Source organism: Nipponia nippon, unplaced genomic scaffold (genome assembly GCF_047370975.1).
Source record: "Nipponia nippon isolate SJK-2023a ecotype South Korea unplaced genomic scaffold, ASM4737097v1 scaffold_3, whole genome shotgun sequence".
Lineage (NCBI taxonomy): Eukaryota > Metazoa > Chordata > Aves > Pelecaniformes > Threskiornithidae > Nipponia > Nipponia nippon.
In genome coordinates this window covers 95,631,502-95,652,830 of record NW_028262347.1, presented here as the reverse complement: position 1 = coordinate 95,652,830, position 21,329 = coordinate 95,631,502, and the positions used below count along the sequence as shown (strand labels likewise).

The window sequence follows — 21,329 nt, the reverse complement described above, 5'->3', positions numbered from 1 at the left end:
CAGAATGTATGTCACCAGGCTTTTTTTATTCCCCTTCCCTTCACATGCAAACACTGTCCCCATGATCTCTGTATTTTCTGGTGCTGTCACCAGCTTATCCCATCGAACCAGAATGTTCACCTACCTTGCCACGTACCCTGTACTTTTTCACTTTGTTCCTCTGCCATCTGTCTCTTCTGTAATACTGTGTTGCTGGAGTTACTGTTTCTTATTCTGTCTGCAGCGCTGAGTCCCTTCAAAGTAGAAAACCCTGCTTTTCTACTAGGGTTTTGTAAATGTATTAAGTGATTTATGTCTCGGTTGTATTGGATGGGAGAATGCATTAGTAACTTGCTAGAAGGAATCTATGTACAACAGTAAGTGCTCATGCAAGTGCTAGCCTAGATTGGGACTTGTCAGGCTTTTTCTTTGGTAAATCTTCATCTTGTTTATTAAAAACTGTAAAAGGTTGGCCTAACATGATTACTAAAAACTTTTTTTTTCTTTTTTCTTTCCTCGCCCAACCCAAGAATTTGTCCCTTTGTACAGCAGCTCTAATGTACATCCTGAGCAGAGATCGTTTGAACATGGATTTAGACAGAGCTAGTCTAGATCTGATGATACGGCTTTTGGAATTGGAACAAGATGCTTCTTCTGCCAAGCTGCTGAATGAAAAAGACATGAATAAAATTAAGGAAAAAATTCGGAGACTGTGTGAAACTGTTCACAACAAACATCTTGATCTCGAAAACATCACGGTGGGTATCATGCTTTTATTTGAAAGCCTTGGCAGTAGTGGATTGCTTAGTAAAACAGAACTTGTAACCATCATCCTTAATCTCGTATTTCCCAGCTAAGGAGTCATGACATTTTGTCTGCCTTCTATGTCTATATGACTGCACTGCAAGTATTTTCTTCTTTAAATTTGAAATTTCCTTTCTAAAAGGCTGTTAGTAGGATAAAGTTCTGATGTTCTTCAGCTGTCTGATGCACCATTCACTGCTGCTAAGTATAGCTAGTTAAAGGTAGCAATTAAAAACAAGTAACACTTTAAAACGGCCGTGTGTTTTTAAAGACCAAGTTTAGATTATTTGACTCTGTTTCTTTGCCTAAATTTTATATATACATTCACAAACAATAGGGATTTTTACATGAGATTAAGAGTATCGTGTGTTAAATTGGAAATGTGATGCAGGTTCTCCCATTAAAAAAAAATAAAAATATGTCCTACAGAAACTGATTTCTCTCTGCCCAAAGTGTGGTGGCAGATCTGTTGATTACCATAAATGTGGATGAATTTTTTTTTTCCTTCCTTTCTCAAACATACTTGTTTTTTTATGAATGTGGCTTCAGCTGCAACAGAGTGAACTGCTTTTGTTTAAAAATAGATTTGGCCATGGTTTGATGCTAGCATCAAGCTAGCTTGAAAAATAAAGGGTAAGTTGCAAGTCGTTTTAAAAGAGTGTATTTAAAGAATTGATGACAGAGTGCCTAGATGAGTGGTCATAGATGGCAAAAATTAGTAATGTGTTTTTGCTTTCACCGTATTTCAGTATAACAGATGTTAGTATGAGCTTAATTTTTTAACATCTTGTAATACATTCTTTTAATGTTTTAAAGATTCTTATTAGGTTTTTGCCATTTTTCATGTAATACTTATACCCAACAGGAGAAGCTTCTGATTTATTGTTTATGATGTGAGCTTTTTGGAGTTTTATCTCTGCAAGTAATGTTTCAACTCCTGCCAGTCATCTGCAGTCTTAGGTTAGATTAAAAGATGATATGCCTTGTTGAGCTGGAACTTTCTTTTGTAGTTTTTGTGCCTTTTTTTTCGGTTTAGGGAGGGTTTGATTTAGTTTTTTTTTTTTTTTTTTCCCCTCAAAATTCTAGCTATGGAACAGATAGCTGAATTGGTATGAAAAGTCAATATTATGTAGCAGTAGAAAGAGCTGAAGTTTGAGGGAGGAAGATAATGTGGATGACAATTCTTAACCTTGGTAATCAGTTTGTGGTGACAAAGGAGAATTGTTTCAGAATTTCAGGTTTTGGCTTATTTCCTACAAACCTATGAAACGTGCAGGTAGGGGGCTCGTATTCATTTTCTGGCCTTTGAAATCTGCAAAGGAAGAATGGATTTGAGATTTCTTTCTCCGCTTTCGGCTTACTCTCTGAATTCACATGATACAATCTGAAGATACCACACAGAATGAAATTTGTTCTTTAGGTGGTGATCAGCTAGGAATTGGTATAATCAGTGTCTTATTTCAGTGCTGGTTTGGCACCGAAGGCAGCTCACGCAGCTCACAGTCTGTCAGTGCCAGGATATCTTTTGCACTATAAAATGTAAGACAGCTCCCTTTATTAAGCATGGCGCAGCTGGTACAGGTTCCTCATTGCTAAAGCATCCAGCCGCACAGACCACTGTCTCCTATTTGAGCTTTTCTTGTGTTCAGAATCTGAGCTAGCCTGATGGTTTTTTATGAACTGTAATTCTGTTCTTGGGTTTTCTTAGGCATGGGTTTTAAAGGGAGAGGATATATTAAAAGGGACTCTTGTCTTACGAGGATGTTGTCCATGAGTAAAGAGTAATATTACGACAGGCCATCAGTTTCAGCTGGTTTGGTTTTTTTTGTTTGGTTGGTTTGGTTTGGTTTTGTTTTGTTTTCCTGAGGCATCTCTATTTCTTAAAATTATGTTGAGCCGTTGCTGTATATGTGTTGAATACTGTAGTACCTCACAGATGGAAACTGGTTCCCTCCCAGCTGCGCCATCTAGAAGCAAGAGACTATGTAGTGTTCAGAGAATACATGCAAGCCAAATGAGATGGTTAGGTTCTCTTCCAATTTATGGTAGTAGCAATGGTAAGTTGAGACAATAATGAACTTCATATGTAGAAGATAAAGTTGCTCTCAGATCTCTGTCATGAGATATAATAAGTAATGTCTGTTTTGTACCAGATGACAGGCAGAAAATGCTAACAAAAATGCAGATCTTCTGGGGGTAAAGAAAAAATCTGTGCTTTTTCAGACTCAGACATATCCACTGAGAAACAGAAGGATGGCAGCAGGTGTTTTGATAACTCCAGTTTGTGCCTAACTGGTTACACCTTCATTTTTTTTGAACCTTACATGGATCAAATGAAGATGATCGATACTGCGTGTCTGTTTCCACAGCCAATGTTGTTTGTGTGACTATGTAGAAGTTAGAGTGGACTAATTTTTGAGTACTCAAACAGTATTCAATGGGTTCTGTTTTTCTAGACTGCTATGAACATTTAAAATGTAAACCCAGAAACTGAAAAGGAGTTCTCTGTGTGTTGAATTTGTTCCAGTGCTTTTTGCTGGCTTAGAAGAAGATAAAACCTGAAGAACTTTGCCGTCATGTTAGCAAATGGCACTTGCCTATCAGTCAGCATAGCACTCTAGCTGATGCTTGCAGCTAGCTCCTCTCTGTTGCATCATAATGAAAACCTTCAGAAATGACTTCTCTTTTCAGTTGGTGAAAGAAGTTATTCTGTTTTTCACTCTCAGCATAAGGCTGGAAGCTTAAGGGAACCATGTTTTGAACCTTTGGCGTTAAAATTTCATAGTAATTTATGTAAAAATTTGATAGAACGGATTGCTTTCCTCAAAAGCAGAAGGGTTACAAGGTTTGATTCATTTTATTAGAAAAAATAAAAAAATTGAAGATTGTGTTCTTATGCCCAGTAGTATAAATATCGAATTATATTCTCCTGGAGCTTTTTGAAGTCTTACTGCCCTTTGGTGGAAAACTAAGCGCCATATTTTAAATATCGTGTGGCCTTTTAGCTTTCATGGTGAAAGTATTTAGGAAGTTAACTAAATGTTTTGTAGCCCTTAAGATCTCTAAGGAGAGTTTCTAATCAGCTTCTGTCAATCTGGTTTAGGTTATGCATGATTTCAGATATCCGTGTTATAATATTTTCAAGCTCAATCTAGAAAAGTGAAAGGAATCATCTGAAGAGGATGGGAAAGCTACAGAGAGCTAGGGATCTGTCAAACTGCTGTCTTCGGGTTCTCTCCTCCCTCAAACCACTTTCTCGTTTGGTTGGCTTCAGAAGGGAAGTTCTCCATCCATTGCTTAAAATATCGTCATCTCCTTTAGCATTATGTTTTTAACTTACAGTTTTTAAAAGTGTGATGTTTTGGATCTTGTATCTCCCAGTGATGAGATGAGAACACTCTGTAACCAAGTGTGTGTTTAGTTTCCCTCCTGTGGGAAGACTTGATTAGTGGCTGTTGCAATTGAAGGTAGTGAGCAGTTTCCCAGGTGGTGAAACAGTTGCAGGAGTAATTGCAGCTTTGCCTTTGTTTCGTCTGTGATGGGGAATTGAGATGCCGCCGACTTGGGGAGGAATGGCCTATTGTGGATTTGCTGCTGCTTGTGTTCTCTTGTCCCCCACAACGCTGTCATGACCCAAGGACACCTCCATTTACATTGGAAAAATGCTAACTAATATGCTCATCAGTGACAGTGTGCTGCAGAGCTTGCTCCAAAAAAGAGGAGATAACTAACTTTGGGTGATAACTGTTGTTTATCAAGACTAATCTTCAACTTTCTTTTCCTCCTTGGAAATTGGTATTTTGAAAACAAGGAAAGCAGCTGAAGCTGTTGGGGGGGGGGGGGGACTCACACAATTTATAATTTGGTTTTCCAAGGCAATGGGATGTTTACTCAAGCCTGGTGAGTACTGGTGTTCCCAGGAGGTGCTGAGGTTTGAACTGGTATCCTGGAACATGCTGCACAACTCGGAATAAGCACAGCCCTCCTTGAAGCATTGCAAATCAGATGTGTCAGGGAGGGAAGATAACTTGAGAGTGGTTACATTCAGTTGGCTTTAGTGAGGTCTTATGGCTTTTTCTCTGACCTTTCGTTGTTGTATTTATGTACCATATGTGAAATTATTAAGCTTGTAGGAGTTCAGATTTGCCTGTGTATTTTCCAGGTGTTACAGAAGTTTTTACTGGTCACTTTTGTGTAGCTGTAAATTTATACATATGTATATGTTTTCTTATTAATATTTGCCTTTTATTAGAGGCCTTTGGAAAAACAAGTTCTAGACTTGCCTTTATAAATTATGTCAGTTTTGGTTAAAAACATTGCAGGGGATTAACTAAGATAATTACCTAAAATCTCTTCAACTTCCATTTGCAGAGAGTAAACTTTGCTGTTGTTGAATTTTGATATGTATTCCTCTTTTTCAAAAAAAACCAAACCAAAACAAACAAACAAACAAAAACACCAAAAAAAACCCCCAGTAAATATAGTGAGATTTTTCTACAGTGTTTTCATTTAATTGCTATCTTCTATGAGTTTAAATTAAAACCACAAAATACCTACGTTAGAATCAGATGTATTCTACAAGCAGCAGAGCCAATGTATTTGGGAGACAGAGCAGCAGTGTTCACGGTGGCTTTTCTTGGGTTTTTTCCTGCCTGGCTGATCTGTCCATTTCCTTCCTCCACTTGTTTCTTTTGATAACAAGAGAAACAAATGAAAGGAGGCTGCTTAGGTTTTCTAAGCTATTAATAAAATCAAGAAAAAGTTGAAAATGCAAAGTACCTTTTTATCAGTTCCAAGTTGGTTTTTTTTTTTTAAGATATGCATATTTGTCAATCTGTTCTTGCTCCCTCTGGTGGTGGTTCTACTCGGAACCTATAACTTTGTTTTTATGGTTTTTACATGACGTGTATTTGTATGATGTGATATATTAGCTACAGCTGCATATGATGATTTCATTAATTCTGGAACCTGACTCTTTCAGACCGGACATTTGGCAATGGAGACATTACTGTCTCTCACCTCAAAACGAGCTGGGGACTGGTTTAAAGAAGAACTGCGACTTCTAGGTGGTCTTGATCATATTGTAGATAAAGGTATATTGGAGATGCTGCTTTGACAGTGTCAAAAATTAGTGTATCTCACTAAGATGTTTGCGTTTCTTGATGTTCATTTTCTGTGATTAAAAGTAGAAACAATGTTAAAAATAAAGTACACAGTTTGATATCGAGTCACTGTGAAATATTAGTGACTTTAATCTCTTGCATGTGGGATCAAAAGTAGTTTTAAGGTTAAACAGAATGTGTATAATGTTGCATATAATGTGTGAGGTCAAAAATGGCTTACGCTTAGACAGAATACAGATTACTGTGTTACATGTCTCTGTACAGCACACAAATACAGTACACTTATTCCAGAGTAACATCTCCTTTACAGTCTTCTAGAATTATTTTCAGGCCTGTTATTTTTTAACTGAATATGCCGGAAGTCAGCCCTTCAAGAAGAAATGGTGGGGGTTTTATTTCCTTATTTTTTTTAAAGATATGTCTTGGTTAGGTTTTTTGGATCAGCATCTCACAGATAGCAAAAGGGACATTTCTAAAATGAATTCTTGAGCTGAATAAAGCTTGGTCTTAAGTAAGCAGAGGGGTGGACAAAGGAAGGAACGAAGAGATGAAAGCGGTCAGCTTGCACACATTTTCAGACTTGTAAAGTGTGGGGAGAGTGCACATGCTGTATCTTTCCTTCTCTTCTACAAAAGAGTGAATTACATTTAAGGAACATAGTCATGTGCTGTACAATCTCTTCGTTGTCATTGGAAAATAAATATACAGATAGGTAATTTGTGGCAACAATCACAAACTTGTAAAGCCAAAATTGTAAGGGGATTTTTTTTTTTTATTATTTTCTTGGAGAAATGAAAAATTTTGGAATGCTGATTGATCATGTCTTCATGATTGTTTCCTAGTATTAGAGTTTTGTGAAGTGTAAAACAAGGTCAATAGCAACTCTCTGAGTAGCTAGTTAGTTTGTACACTTGGCTTTTGAAGACCTCTTACTGATAATGGAAAACAACTTCTTTTTGTTGTTTAGTTAAAGAATGTGTGGATCACCTAAGCAGTGATGAAAATGAAGAGAAATTGGTTGCTTCGTTATGGGGTGCAGAAAGATGTTTACGGGTCTTAGAAAGTGTGAGTATGAGCAGATGCACTGCATTTCTGAAAACGGCTTTTTCTCAACCAGACCTTTTCAATGTTCCATTTTTTTCAATATATAGTTACATAAGAACACTATAATGTTGATTACTTTTTATAGAAGATACTGACTTTCTGATGTTTATCAGTGTTCCTGGAACATTTGTTTGAAAATGTCTTTTACGTTCTGTATGTATGTACAACATTGCAAGTTTATTTTTGGTAAGAAGAACTGAATGTAGCATGATGCTTTTCCTTAAGTTCCTACAAAAAGCTTCTGTTTATAGATGTTGTTTTCGAGGCACGAGTTTGACTCTCTAGTGTGTGTCTAGTAATAACGCGTCATTACAGAAGCAGTGTTTTCTTAGAAGCAATAAATCGATGTATATTTTAAGAATTGCTACTTTCAAACGTCAGCTGGCTAAGCACTGAAAGAGAGAACTTCCCTGAAAGTCAAACTAGTCCTGTGATCAGTTGAGTGTGTATATTGAGATGGTAAATATTTTTATGACAACTTTGAACGGAATTAAAACACGTGGTACTTCTGTAGAGCTTAATTGACAAGAATTGTGAGCATATGCTTCTCTACAATGCCTTGTTTTGTTGAGTTTCATATTTGTTACTAGTGTTACTCTTCTTGTATTGTGATTGGGTAAGCAAGCAGAAGAGTGTTGTGATGTTTTAGCAGTACATCTCCACGCATCAGAAAGCGACGTTTGGGTTCAGAGTACAGGTCAATGAATGTTAATGAACACCTTAAACCCAAGTCAGAAGGCAGATAGCTACAGCAGTAACTTGTTTCCTGCACTAAAACAGGACAGACTCAAGACTGCCTAAAAGCAAGCTAAAAACTGAGAAGGATGAACAATTGCTGAAGTACTATTTCAAGGGTGCCTACTTAAAAATAAATGACACCTAGCTCTTTACCTGTCTTCTGAACAGTGAGAGAAAAATTTTCAAATTCGATTTCTGCTTTTCCGTTAGACAGATGGAATTGCCAAGCAACAGTGGAAGGGCCTTGTTTAGTGGTAGAATATGCAAATTTGAACTTAAGGGTGATTTGTGATGTAGTAAGATCCTTAGGAACGTAGGAGAGATGACAAAAATCAACACACCAAATCACACACGTTTAAGAGAAGAACTTTTACTGTTTCTGAAAATTGATTCTGAATTTCAGTCAAGGGAATCAAGGAAAAACTTGATTTTTATGGTTGGATGCATAATAAGCTTTCAGAAGTGGAGGTGATGTCAAGTCCTAAAAATAACATAACCTGTATAATTGTATTCTGTGTTATTTCTTTATATATAACATTTACATACACATATATACATACACACTTGGGACACTGTAGTCCCAGGATATAGATTCAGGGTTCTGTGGCAGAACATTCTGCCACACGGTTTCTGTACTTACTGTATCAGGGAAGATGGTTTTATCTTCAGTGCTACAATTTTGTGTGATTAATTACAAGGTCAAAACTCGAAGGAAATATTGGACAATGATAAGTGAGAGTTTACACTGGATAATGACCAAGAAATGTGGAACTGAATAAGGTGGGGTGGCAGTGGAAGGGAATGCTTCTCTTTCAAGGAAAAAAAGTCCCATTTTTAATATTACTTTCTCTTTTTAGGTAACTGTGCATAATCCAGAAAATCAGAGCTATCTGATAGCATACAAAGACTCGCAACTCATAGTTTCCTCAGCTAAGTAAGTTGTAACAAGACATTTTTACAGGGCACTGCACATAATAGGGCAAAAAAAATATAAATAAAAATAAATAAAAACAAAGCAGAAGATTGGGGGGGGGGGAAGGGGGGGCAGAAAGATACATGCTTTCCACTGTTGCTTTTCATTAAGTGATGCTAAAGTTAATTTAGGTGAGGGTGTGGGTAACTACCTGAGTACTACCAATATGTCGTGCTGCTGTTGTTGGTTCTCTAGAAGCTGCAAACTGTGGATTCAGTTCCTTCTGTACCAAGTTAATATGAAGACAGAAGAGGGCAGTTGGGAAGCTTCAGCTATTTATTGTGTTTTCATTATGCTTAAGTGTCTACTGAAATGGAGCATAACAGAATTGACAGTGCAACTAAGAATTAGAATAGTGAAATTCTGTTCTTTGCTGTTGTCCCTGGCAAAGATGCTCGTACAAACACCTCTAACCCATTTATCAATCTGGGTGAGGTCTCAGTTGACTGGCAGAGATTGCATCCCTCTTGTACTGCTCTTCATAAGAGAACAAATTAAGCTGAAAATTTGACTCTGCAGACCTCATTGGAAATGTAATTTCATGGTTGTAGGTTAGATATTTTGAGTGTTTCTTTAAATTTCAAAAAAAAAAAAAAAAAAAGCCACAGTTTACTGTGCTATTTAGACCAATATATATTTGTGACATTTTGAGTTTTGTTTGTAATTGAAATCAGTGTTGTCAGTTTTAACATCAAACTAATGTCACGCAGTAGAATAATGCCTGTGGTCCAGTAATGTTACGAGATTAAGATTTTACTGCTAGGAAGTCACGTGTTGTTTATTTATTTCTTACAGAGTGGAAGTAGCTCTGAGGACAGAACAAGAGAAGATTTAGATAACACTGTCAGAATAATGTTGTGCCTTGATGGTCAGAGGATATGAGAGGCTGGGTTTGTAGGGAGAGGAGATATTGTTCGTAAGACCACGTGATGAAGTTGGAAAGAAAAATTAACTTTTGCTCTTGAAATCTCGAGCTGATAAAGCTCTAAGCCACAAAGCTTTCCTGGTTTTTGTTTTCACAATTTCAGTTGAGCTTATAAAAGATTTTATAGGTGATAAGTGTATTATCTCTCCCTACAGACTGGGCAGCAGCAAAATTCTGCATAAGCTCTGTATTTGAGCATTTTTCCTGGTGAAACGAGTGTAAAGGTGGAATGTCCTGTATGTTGTGGAGGTAATTTTGTTCTGCATCTTCTCCCTGCAGAGCACTGCAGCATTGTGAGGAGTTAATCCAGCGATATAATCGTGCTGAAGACAGTATCTGTTTACCAGACAATAAGCCTCTGCCTCACCAGAATGTAACTAACCATGTGGGTAAAGCAGTGGAAGACTGTATGAGGGCCATCATTGGTGTCTTGCTCAACCTCACAAATGATAACGGTAAAACAAACAAAATTTTGCATGTTCTGTGTTAAAGCATCAAATAAAACATGACTGTAAACCCCTTTTCTTATTCTGATAATGATTTTTCAATGTACAATGCAATAAAGCAATTATGTATGGTAGATGCTTGCTTTACAGTAATCAGTAATTTGTCTTTGCAAATTGAATGAGCAATTGCAAGTATTAAGTGTTAAGATGCATGCTTTGGCTAAGAGAGTCCCATTTGTCTTTAGGGCCAAAAGGTTTTTATCAATCTGCTTACGATTATGAAAATGAGTATTTTCAAAATTGAGCCTCTCAACTCTTTTTCTTTACAGAATGGGGTAGTACAAAAACAGGTGAACAAGATGGTCTGATAGGCACAGCTATGAATTGTGTGCTTCAGGTTCCAAAGTTCCTACCTCAAGAACAGAGATTTGATATTCGGGTGCTGGTAAGCTGTTGTATTTGTTACATTAACATAAAATGATTTGCCCCCTACTTGTGCGTTTAACTACTTGGGCTCCAAATTAAGGAGCAGCCTCTACAGTTTTCATTGACCGTATGTATACTTAGTGAGGTACTTAAAGAAGATTTCTGTAAGGATTTGGTGGTTTTGAGCTCTAACCATGTTCCCTGCGTTTGGTGGGAAGAAGCGCACTGCGAGATGAACAAAGAGATTTAGCTAAATGAATTATCTGGTTTTCAAATGTCTTTTCAACTTCAGAAATACGGTGGATGTTACTCTTTGAGGTAAAGGCTTTGTCAAATTTACCTCAGCTTCTGTAAAATGAGTCTGTGTGGCCTAAATAGCAACAGTGAAATAGTGTACGTGAAGAGTCTTTTAAGAATATAAGCTGAACACTGGACACCTGAATCCCTAGTCTATAAATGAAATCTCATTTAAAAAATCTATTCATGTTCAGAATTGGAAAAACAGATTCCTGCATACAAGTTCTAGTATTCGAAGATCTCAGTTTTGCCTCGTATTTCTTTAAATCTTGATCCCCCTGTCTATCAAACCGTTTCATAAAGGTGCGTTAGTAAGTCCTGTGTCCTCAGAAAGATAAGGCCTAAAGGAGCCATTTATCTGCATAGATGTTTTTTGCTAAACTGTCCTTTTTTAAATGTGTGTAACTCCTCGACTCTCCAATTCTTGCAGGGATTGGGTCTGTTGATCAATCTAGTAGAATACAGTGCTCGGAATAGGCACTGCCTTGTCAATATGGAAACGTCATGTTCTTTTGACTCATTCTGTACGGGAGAAGGAGATGACAGCCTAAAGATAACTGGACAGATTGATGCTGTTCAGGCTTTAGTGCAGGTAAGAAATGTGTTTTTCCTGTAATAGTCACCATTTCTCATTACCGGACTGTTAAGGGGGAAGGGAGAACTCAGCAATGAACATTTGTCAGAATTTTTTTCTGTTTACTATTTTGAGTAATAGAGCGTAGCGGGGGAAGAGGGGTGCTGCTCACAACTTTGACTTTTTCAGTACTGTCCATTACAGAAACAGCTTTCCTGGTAAAAGACAGTGGTATCATTATTACAGACATCCAAAGGCTGCTCTCATGCTCCATAAAGCTTTCTTGTTCCTATACAGTTTATTTCTAGTTTTCCTGTTCCTAAACGGTTTACTTCTAGTATTGTTTTAAACCAGCTGTAAAAATTGTAAGCTGCTCGTCTTACATACTTTGCTTCTATAGATTATTTTTTTAAGTGCTATCTTTTTGGGAGTTTGCAACTTTAAATTAAAAAAAAAAACAACCTAAGTATCATGCTTTAGAAGAGCAATAAAATGTGGATGTAATGATTATGGATGTGAAACGGCATTCTTAAATGTGGTATTGTCTAACTTGTTAAAAAAAAGAAATCCACCAATAATTTTGGTGAATGAGTTCCACCATGCAAACGAAAATAAAAGAATTGAAAGGATATTACAGCCTTTTTATTTCAATGGTGATAATTTTATGGACGCTTATAGCAGTTCTTCTATTTACCTATGTGAAATAACTGTCCAGCAGCAGACCAAAAAAATCAACACTAAAAATAATAATATTAAATATCTTAATATACAGCTCTGCAAAGCAGTATTTAAAACTGGTGGTTGTATGGTTTGGGAAGCAATTTGCAAGGTATAAGTGCACAGTATGAGATTGCTGGTTCAGTCACATCCTTGATAAGTCATTTTAAATTACTCTCTCAAATTTTTGCTTTTTGCGTACCAAGGGAAAAGCTAAGAGAGCAAAGAGGGGACAGCTAGCGTGAAATGAAAATCAGGATTGGTAGAGAATAAAAACGGACAGGAAAATATGGCAACTTCTGGTCCTCAAGCTGCGACTCAAAGAAAACAATTAACCATTTACAGTGCCCAAGAGGAGCCTGCCAACTGGTTCAACACTGGGGAGGGAGGGAGGGAGGCCTTCTCTGTAGAGCACAGCGTTAGTGTTGGGGTAAATTATATTTTCCTTTGAAGAAGAAAAGGCTATTGTTAAGAAAAGTATTGAAGACTAACTGTATTAAGGGGTGAATTGTGAAGGGGAAATAAACTTTCAAGTATTAATTCAATGTGTTTAGGGTTTGATTTATAACAGAAATTCTCCTGAAATTTTCCCCATTAGCTATTTCTTGAGCGTGAGCGAGCGGCACAGCTGGCCGAGAGCCAGACAGACGAATTGATTAAAGAAGCTCCTACTGCTCAGCATGATAAGAGTGGGGAATGGCAAGAGACAAGCGGGGAGATACAGTGGGTCTCCACAGAAAAGCCAGATAGCACTGAAGAGAAAGATAAGAAGGAAGAAGATGATGAAGAACTTGATCTTAATAAAGGTACATTGTCTGGTTGTGATGAGCTCAGAAAAGGCAAAGAGCTCTGTGGTTTCATAAATTCGCACCTTGTCCTCTGCTTCCTATCTATGTGCAGTCTCCTGGGCTGAGATTTCCTCAGCGTACCCCCCAGGTGAAACTGTTACAGATCATAAGTAGGAGCAGTCAGAGCTGAAGCATGAGAAGTGGAAGAAGTTGTGGTACTTTCTATTTTAATATCTATCTTAATAGTACCTTCTATCAGTTCCTTCTTAAAAAACACAAACACCAAACAAAAAAAAAACCAACAACAACAAAACCAAAATGAAACCTTGTTAGGGACATTCTGTGTAAGAAATATTCTGGAAGGGATGGCTTTTTGGCCTTTATCTTGTTCTTCTGAAACAGACCTTGAAAGTTACCTGCCTTAATTTTGTTTTCCAGGGTATCAGGAATCAGTCTTGTTTCATGCTGCTTTTAGGTTTTTTTCCTCCCCTCCCTATTTGTATGTATGCTGCTTCTGTCGCCATCTCCTTTGTGTCCGAGTTCTTCTCACTCCATCAGTGGTATCTCGGGTACCTGTGTAATGCCTTGATGCACTGCACCTTTGGTAGTTTTTTCCAAGAATTTGAGTAACTCTAAGCTGAGTTATGTAGTTTGTCTAAGGAAAATGTATCAGGTTTTTGAAACATCAGTCCTTCTTGTTTGATCGTCTAATAGTGTTTTAATCTTCTAATAGTAGGTGCGGTATATTATTTTCTCCAACCTTGCTTTATACCATTCATCCTTTTTGTAGCTCCGTCAACTGGTGTGTGCAGCTATTTGTGGTTTGCCCAAAAATGCTGAGTCACTAGCAAAAAGTGGCAAAAATGGCAATTAATAAAATACTATACAACGTAATGAGTTGAAAGCAAATGGACACTGTTTCTCTGTTCAGGAATGTGCTGCTGAGTTAGTAAGTATGGAGTCTGTCTGATTCTTGCCTCTGAAGTCTCAGTGCAAAAGCTCATTTTGTTTGAGAGAAAAAAGAATTCTGAAAAGTGATAATGAAAGATTGTATTTGAAGCAGTAAAAGATACCAGCTGCTTAGAGAATACAGTACACTCGGTTGTCTCTCTTTACAGCTCTTCAGCATGCTGGGAAGCACATGGAAGACTGCATTGTGGCCTCGTACACAGCATTGCTTCTAGGCTGTCTCTGCCAAGAGAGTCCAGTAAGCGAATAAGTCAATAATTCGCTCTTAAGTCCAATACAATTGTTTGTGAATTAATAATTTGCAGTATTGAAATGCGTTTAGTAAATTAGGGTTTGATGTGAGCTAGTACATTGATGAAGCTACACTGATGTATATAGTTTTGTGAAAAGTTGCCAGAAGTATTCCATCCAAAACAAATTTTCTGAACATCAGTACGTTTATAAAAAACAATGGGAATTGAGTATTTAACTCTGTCCCCTTCGCTGTTAGTCTTAGCCAGCAAATGAACTTACTTCGGAAAGGCAAAGGAAAATCGGCTCGCCTGCTCTCTAATTATAAAAGCTTGCTTTATTTTTCAGTAGTTTCGATAAGCAAGTTAACATCAAACTTGTTTATTCTTTTTTATCGGTCTGCTTTATTTTTTCCTCCGTGGAAATTACATTAAATCGTGTATATCCATATTAGTTGAAGATGATTGCCTCGGATTGGAAATACATAATAGAAAGCTGAAGTTGAAACTTAAAAATATGGAACTCTAATGGCTGAGAACTTCATAAACTCTCCTGCAAATATACGCTCAAATGAAAATGAGGTTCAGACGTGCCTTCAGGCTTGTCTAAATTTACCACGATGGCAGAAATGGTCTTTAACATGCTGTTCGGTACCTTTTGACTGATTAGCTCCCATACAGTTTTAGTGTTTGGAGTGATACTGACAATAAGTTCAATATAATTGTTAAAGGTTGAGAATTAAAGGGAAATTCTCTCCATGTCAGGACAGTAATCTTGCTGGGGTTTTTCATTCTTGATAATCCTGTAGGTCCTGGGGAGGTCTGATGGTGGTAATGATCTTTAATGAACCCCACCCCCCTAAAAAAAAAAAAAAAATTGTTTCCTGGAAATATAAACACCAGAAACATGAGAGTATTGCTTAAAGGAGACTTAAATCAGAGAGATGACGGCAAAAGCCGTCTTAATAATGCTATGAAAATACTTGTCTTATTACATCTTGCATGCAGAGTAATATAGCTGTGTGTTGGAAAAATATTTCCGAAATTAAACGAGATTGTTTTATTTCTTAGATCAATGTGACTACTGTGAGGGAGTACTTACCTGAAGGGGACTTCTCGATAATGACTGAAATGCTCAAAAAATTTCTCAGTTTTATGAATCTTACTGTAAGTAATATATATTTTAAACCAATGTATGTAGATATTTTTGTAATTGTGTTTTCTGTTAATAGTCCATACGTTTTTAGAGGCATTTAGCATTTTTCAGTTTGTGCCTTTAGACAAGCATGGGATGATTTTCTGGTTTTAAGTACGGACAACCCATTTGTCTGTCATTATTTTGGTAGTAAATGGAACGAAGCTACTTTCAGTCCATTTGATTGTGACTGGTCAGGAAAACATTTTTCAGTCCTCTGCCTGAACCTAATTGCTTTTACTGATATGTAATTCTGAATACTAAAATTGTGAAATGAGCATAGCTCTCAAACATTTTAAAGCGGTATTACAAATGCTTGTTTGTTACTTCTGTTTTCTATTACATTTTCCAGTGTGCTGTTGGAACAACAGGCCAGAAATCTATCTCTAGGGTGATTGAATACTTGGAACACTGCTAGATACTTAACTTCCGCTGCAGGCACTCTAATGCTGGAGCTACCCTTAGACAAAAGAAGAAGTCATGAAAGAAGTCCTTGAAGGATATACCAAGAGCATTCATCTGTGTCATTCGTGTTCGGATTTTTAAGGCTACCTGGTCTCTTAACCATGCATTCAGCATTTTCTAAAAGACAGTTACTACATCAATCTGCAACTATCAAAAATGAGGGGAAAAAAGGTTCTGAGGAAAATAAATAAAGAAACCATGCTGTTTATGATGCAGTGCAGTATTTAAATATTTTTTGGCAGGGTTTACCCTCCCTATCTTTTTTTCTTGCTTTGTTCGTGACAAGTTTCAAGGGGAAAAACTTGCTGCTGATAGTGCAACTGCTGTTTACTGTTGAGCCACTGTTTCATGCCAGCCAGGTGCAAAGGCAGCTTAGCTACTGAGGTATCAAACAAATGTTCTAATAAAGAAGTTCTGGACAGCAGCACCGCTCCTATTTGAGTTTAATTTGCTCTTGCTTTTTTATTACTAGATTATTCCAAAATCATAAAATATAAATTTTTAAATACTTTTGTGATTTTAACTACTGTCTATATTTAAAATTTGTTGGAATCCAAAGAGGTGAGGATTGGATAGTTTATTTTTTATACTGTTTTGATCGAAATTAGGTTGTTGAACTATTTCTCAGTTCTAAAACTGTCATGGCCCATGTACTGTAAGCTGATAGACCATAACACTTTGTAGTTCCAAGAAGCATGCAAACCCATAAACACACAAAGCCATTTGAGGGTATGTTATCCACAAAAGAAATAGTAACTGTAAAAAGTTGTGCCCTGTTTAAAAAAAAGAAAAAAGAAAAAAAAAAAAAATTCAATCCCAGGGTAGTTTACACTTCTAATAAGCAAAAACTTTGAAATGCTGTTTTAATTTGTTTCAAGGAAGCACTCAAGATGTATTTTGTAATGCTCAATACAAAGAATTTGGATGTTTTAGGGGACAGAATTTTAAAGAAGCTAAAACACCAATGGGATTAATGTTTCCAGCTGACATAATCTTTCTATTTCATTCTTCTGTAGTATGACAAAGTTTAAATGCATACAACACAAAGCCTTAAATTGCTGATATAGCTAAGATTTTGTTCAGTCTGAGGTCTAGTTCACAGCAAAGCATTGTGTTTGAAGACTTAAGTGGAACAAAGAATCCCAGAAAAGACATGACTTTTTTTAACAATTTTTTTCTTGCACTCATTCTTCAGACCAACAGAATTGGTAATTATTTTTATTAAACTGGTCTTGAATATTTGCAGACTGTTCTGAGATCTGCTTCATCGACATTTTTAAATACCTGTATAGGTAGTTACATCATGTTATTCCATTGAATTTGTAAAACTTGAAGCCATAAAAATATTAGTTCTATGTATAATGAGGGGGAAATAACAGGAAATCTAACCTGCTTTTAGATCTTGTGTTATCTCCATGTATAAAGTTAAGAACTCGTGCTTTTGTATCAGTGCCAGCTGTAAATTTTTTACATACAGTGGCTGCCTTCTATGTCTTCCTATTTTTGATAATGCAGATTGTTGGGAATTCTGTAAGGAAGTAACTGATTAGCGGCAAAAATCCTATGTTGGTCATACTTTTTTGCGTTTTCTCTCATCACCTTCTAAAACTTAGTGTATCAGTGTAACTTAGAAAAGTTTTTGAGGTTGTGTTCCCCTTTGTTGAAGAAAAAACCTCAGTATTGAGAGCGAGAGAGAAGCTGTCTGTAAATGATCTACATCAGGAGGAAATAATTGAATGTTTTGCCCATCTAGTTTTCTGATTTTTGAGATTTTCACTTATAATGGGATTTCAAATTGATTGGATAGTTTTCTGTGGAGAGATGGCAAGAGAAAATAAAATACAGACGTGATGATGGGGGAAAGCAGGGACAACTACCTTTCTTTGTTACACTGGTAATTGTTTGGGAATTGATTTACCTCAGTGTTTAACAGTTTTTTTTAAAATGTAACTAATTGTCAAGCACTGACAAATGCAGATTTTCTTTTTTTTTTGAGGGTGGGGGGAGAAATCACCCTGTGAACTGCAGTGCATTTTTGTGTGTTAGACCCTCAAATAACTCTGCATTAAAGGGTACTTGAGGCCAACTTGCAAATTAAAGTTTTAAAGTAACTTTTTTTCCATTGTAAATATTTGTGTAAATACTCTCAATTGGAAATTAGAACAGTAGAGTACTTTTCTGAATCCAATCCTATTTTTATTTTATACAGTATTTCTCAGCTGTGATCTTTGGAGCAAAAGCCAACGGCAGGAAAAATAGTTTGTACCAGTTTCATGAAGTATGTCTTTGGGTTTTTGTAAATAATTTTAACTCAAATAAAATTGCTACTTTCAATACATATCTTGTCTTTTAACATGTAATAAAACACTCCTCTGAGTGATTGCAGAAAGAAGGCAGTGTCAGGTAAATTGTTAAAAGGAAGAAAAAAAAAAAAAAAAAAAAAGAGGAGGGGGAAAAAAAAAAATAGAGGAGCATCCTGAAGGTAGCGCTCCATTTTTCGCTGGCGTGTTGGGACAACAGAATTCAGTGCCTGGACCTGAGGCTGTGGTCAGTCAAACCAACTAAGGCTTGAAATCTTCTGGAGATGATGCGCTCAGTCTCTTGACGCATTTTGGAGTTCTCCACGCAAGCTGCTATTGATCGTTCAGCTCAAGGGGCATGTAACAACTCTGAAGAGCTGTAGTTACAATAACAAAAATATGCTAAAGCATAGGGGAAATGGGGCAGTTCTTGTTATAGTGATACTTTTCACATCACGGGGGATATTAACGGCTTCTTTCTTCAGTGAAAAATGAAAAAATTACCATGAGAATTGCTCTGTTTCTTTATTGAATGAATTTCAGGATGGATTTTCTCCCATGGATTTTTTTTTTTTCTTAATTGATACAACTAGATACAGGTACAATATGCAATAATTCATGAGCTGTAAAGCGAATTGAACGTGATGTGTCATCTCTTGCCACTTGAACAAGCATCAGCATAATGTAACTTTATTTCTGTGCTGTAAAGGGATGTTACTGGAGTTTGAAATACGGAGCAGTATTAGTACGTGGCACTGCAGGAGGCAAATACAGCTTTATTTAAGCAAATGTTTTTCAAAAAAAGTTATAACATCTGGTAAAAGTATTTCATCTTGGTTATTTTGTTGGTAGATACGTAATGGAAGCATTATGTGTGGATGCTTTGAGGTGACATCAGCATTTTCAGATTAACAGGGCAATTGTGAAGCTTCTATGGAAGATTTGGGAGTCATAGCCTTTCACATGGATTATTTCACTTTTCAGACTGTTTTAAAATGCATGATTTGCATAATAACGAAGTGATCTGGCATGATCTGTACAGCACTGAGTTATCGGAAGCTTAATGTAAAAGCAGGTGGTAGTGCTGCAGATGATTTCTCAAGCTGGCTCGCGGGAGCTGGTTTTGTGCTGTCAGCAGATCGAGTCTCTCCGAGCAGAAGATTGGCCAGTGATCACAAAGGTACAAAAGCTTCGTTCTTCCCCCTGAGCCGAGCGTCTGTGCCAAGCGTGCAGCTGGAGTAGTGCGGTTCTGCTAGGGAACGGAATGATCGCTGCATGGCCGCTGCTGGGTGGACAAGAAGCTAGTGGCAATTCCCATACCAGTTTTAGGGTGTTACATTTTTTAACTTTTTCTGTAACAGAATATTCTAACGGGTTCTTGCTTTTAACCATGTTTTTGGGCTCAAGTACCTCACTGAATTGATAAAGATGTTTTTGGTGTCAGATGGACTAGTGAGTATTCTGTCCTCTCTCGCTTTTCCTTTCTGGACATCAGTAATTCCTCCTTTGAGTAAGCAGAAGTCAAAGCGTACTTGGTTAGCTGGGGCTATTACCGGGCAAGCCCACGTGGCTTTTTCAGTAAAGTTGTGTTGTTTTGTTTTGTTTTGTTTTTCATTAATGTTGTACTTTACTTCTTTAATTGGCAAGGAAAACAAAAATATGTATTTAAGTTCAAAAGATAAAGAGGACTTAAGCTGCCATTCTTCTGCATCAAGCCCGTCCTTATAGGATGGCTCGTTAATTGGGTTCTTGAAGATAATGAGATTGGAATTTGCCCTGAATCCTGCTAGCCAGGTGCTTTCAAAACGAGGCCAATGTTATTCTTGATGCTGCTGCTTCTCCTCCTCTGTGTAATATGTTAATTCGTCTTTGGGTGAAGGACACTACTGGATTATTTTAGCTAAGTGGAACAGAAGCCGTTCATACATATTCTGTTTTTTACCTTCCCTAAAGGTCCCCTATCTAAGGGACTGTAATCTCTTAAGACGTTTGCAGCATCAGTAGGTGCAGATAGTCTTACTGTAAATAAAAGTGAAGCCGTTATAAATAATGCAACTGCTTGAAGTGCTTATCCAAAGGTAGATTGACTTACTAATGCCACGAGGATCTTTATTCCAACTGTGAAAATTGAACTTAATTTGCAGCTCTAGGTGCAGCCTCAGGTTGCCGTGCTTGCTATGATACGTCCGTGCGTGACACCAGGCACTCTCCGGTGATGCAGAGGGTGTTGTCAGGAGCCCGGGAAAAAGCAGTCCTCAGTGGGAGGAAAGTGAACTACGCTAGAGAACTGCCTCGAGTTTGACAGACAGACGTGTTTATATCTTTCACCTCCTGTCTTCCAAACTGTATCTCTTAAGTTTCCTAACCCCCAACTTTTGCTATGACCTGTTGAACTTCCATTTCATTAGCTTAGAGGAGTAAAGGCCAAAGAATTTCTTGAGATGTGTGGAAAGCTAGACTACTAAATAATAAAAAGTTCTTCAGACAGTAGTACTTATTTTCTTTTATGCCCACTCTGTAGAGTGAAAATTCTCATCTGTGCTAGGTGATCCGTAGTTATTTAGAGGAAGGTTCGTTTTTGCATAAATACTAATAGTAGGGTGAACGTTTGCAGGGTAAAATTAGGTGATATCGAAAAGAGGACTCTCTTTGGAATAAAGGGAAGAATAACAGGAATTTTATTTAGATTTACTGTTTAGTGTGGGAATTCTTTAAGTTTCCTGTATTACAACAGAAGAGTTAATTGTGTCTCTGCATTTTTTAAAAGAGGGGAAGAAGAGTGTTAACTTGGAGTGTGGAGTGGATTAAATGATTTTCGTTCCACTTGGAAAGCTGGCCCTGTGATTGTGTCCTAGAACAACAGTTCAGTGTTGGGTGGGTGAGTGAGTAGCAATAGGTTTTGTGTGTGTGTGTGTGTTGCTCTTTTCCCTGTACTTTTTAACTGTCACTTCACCCTCTTAAGAGGATTAAATGTATTGCCACCACTGAAAATGAGGAATAAAGACACTGAAAAGAGGATGTTCTACCAGGAGAAAGATTGGAGTCAAAGGTGCACCAAAGAGTTTATGTTTAATTGTGGGGATGAATATTTATCACCTGGTTAAATATTTCTTTTAAAGACCCAAACCAGACTTCTTCAACAGGTTCTCACCTTGCATTGTTTTCTCCTTCAAATTCACTGGTGTTTAATCAATAGAAACCAAAACTTGAGAACCAGGGCTACAATTTGAAGGAAATTAAAAAACCAAACACAGATACTAGAAATAATTTTACTTT

General features: G+C 37.1%; 1 protein-coding gene across 5 annotated transcripts in view; it reads left to right on the top strand.

Moving 5' to 3' along the window:
* The window catches only part of WAPL (WAPL cohesin release factor), a 72,414-nt gene extending 54,323 nt beyond the window's left edge, over nt 1–18,091 (top strand). For all 5 annotated transcript variants that reach the window (XM_087764478.1, XM_087764479.1, XM_087764477.1 and 2 more), the window contains 11 exons: nt 510–737; nt 5,765–5,876; nt 6,874–6,971; nt 8,606–8,682; nt 9,926–10,101; nt 10,422–10,537; nt 11,246–11,407; nt 12,705–12,912; nt 14,013–14,101; nt 15,165–15,260; nt 15,641–18,091. In XM_087764478.1, the coding sequence (XP_087620604.1) occupies nt 510–737; nt 5,765–5,876; nt 6,874–6,971; nt 8,606–8,682; nt 9,926–10,101; nt 10,422–10,537; nt 11,246–11,407; nt 12,705–12,912; nt 14,013–14,101; nt 15,165–15,260; nt 15,641–15,706 (1,428 nt within the window). In that variant the 3' untranslated portion in view covers nt 15,707–18,091. The remainder of the gene's footprint in view (nt 1–509; nt 738–5,764; nt 5,877–6,873; nt 6,972–8,605; nt 8,683–9,925; nt 10,102–10,421; nt 10,538–11,245; nt 11,408–12,704; nt 12,913–14,012; nt 14,102–15,164; nt 15,261–15,640) is intronic.
* The last annotated feature ends 3,238 nt before the right edge of the window (nt 18,092–21,329 follow it).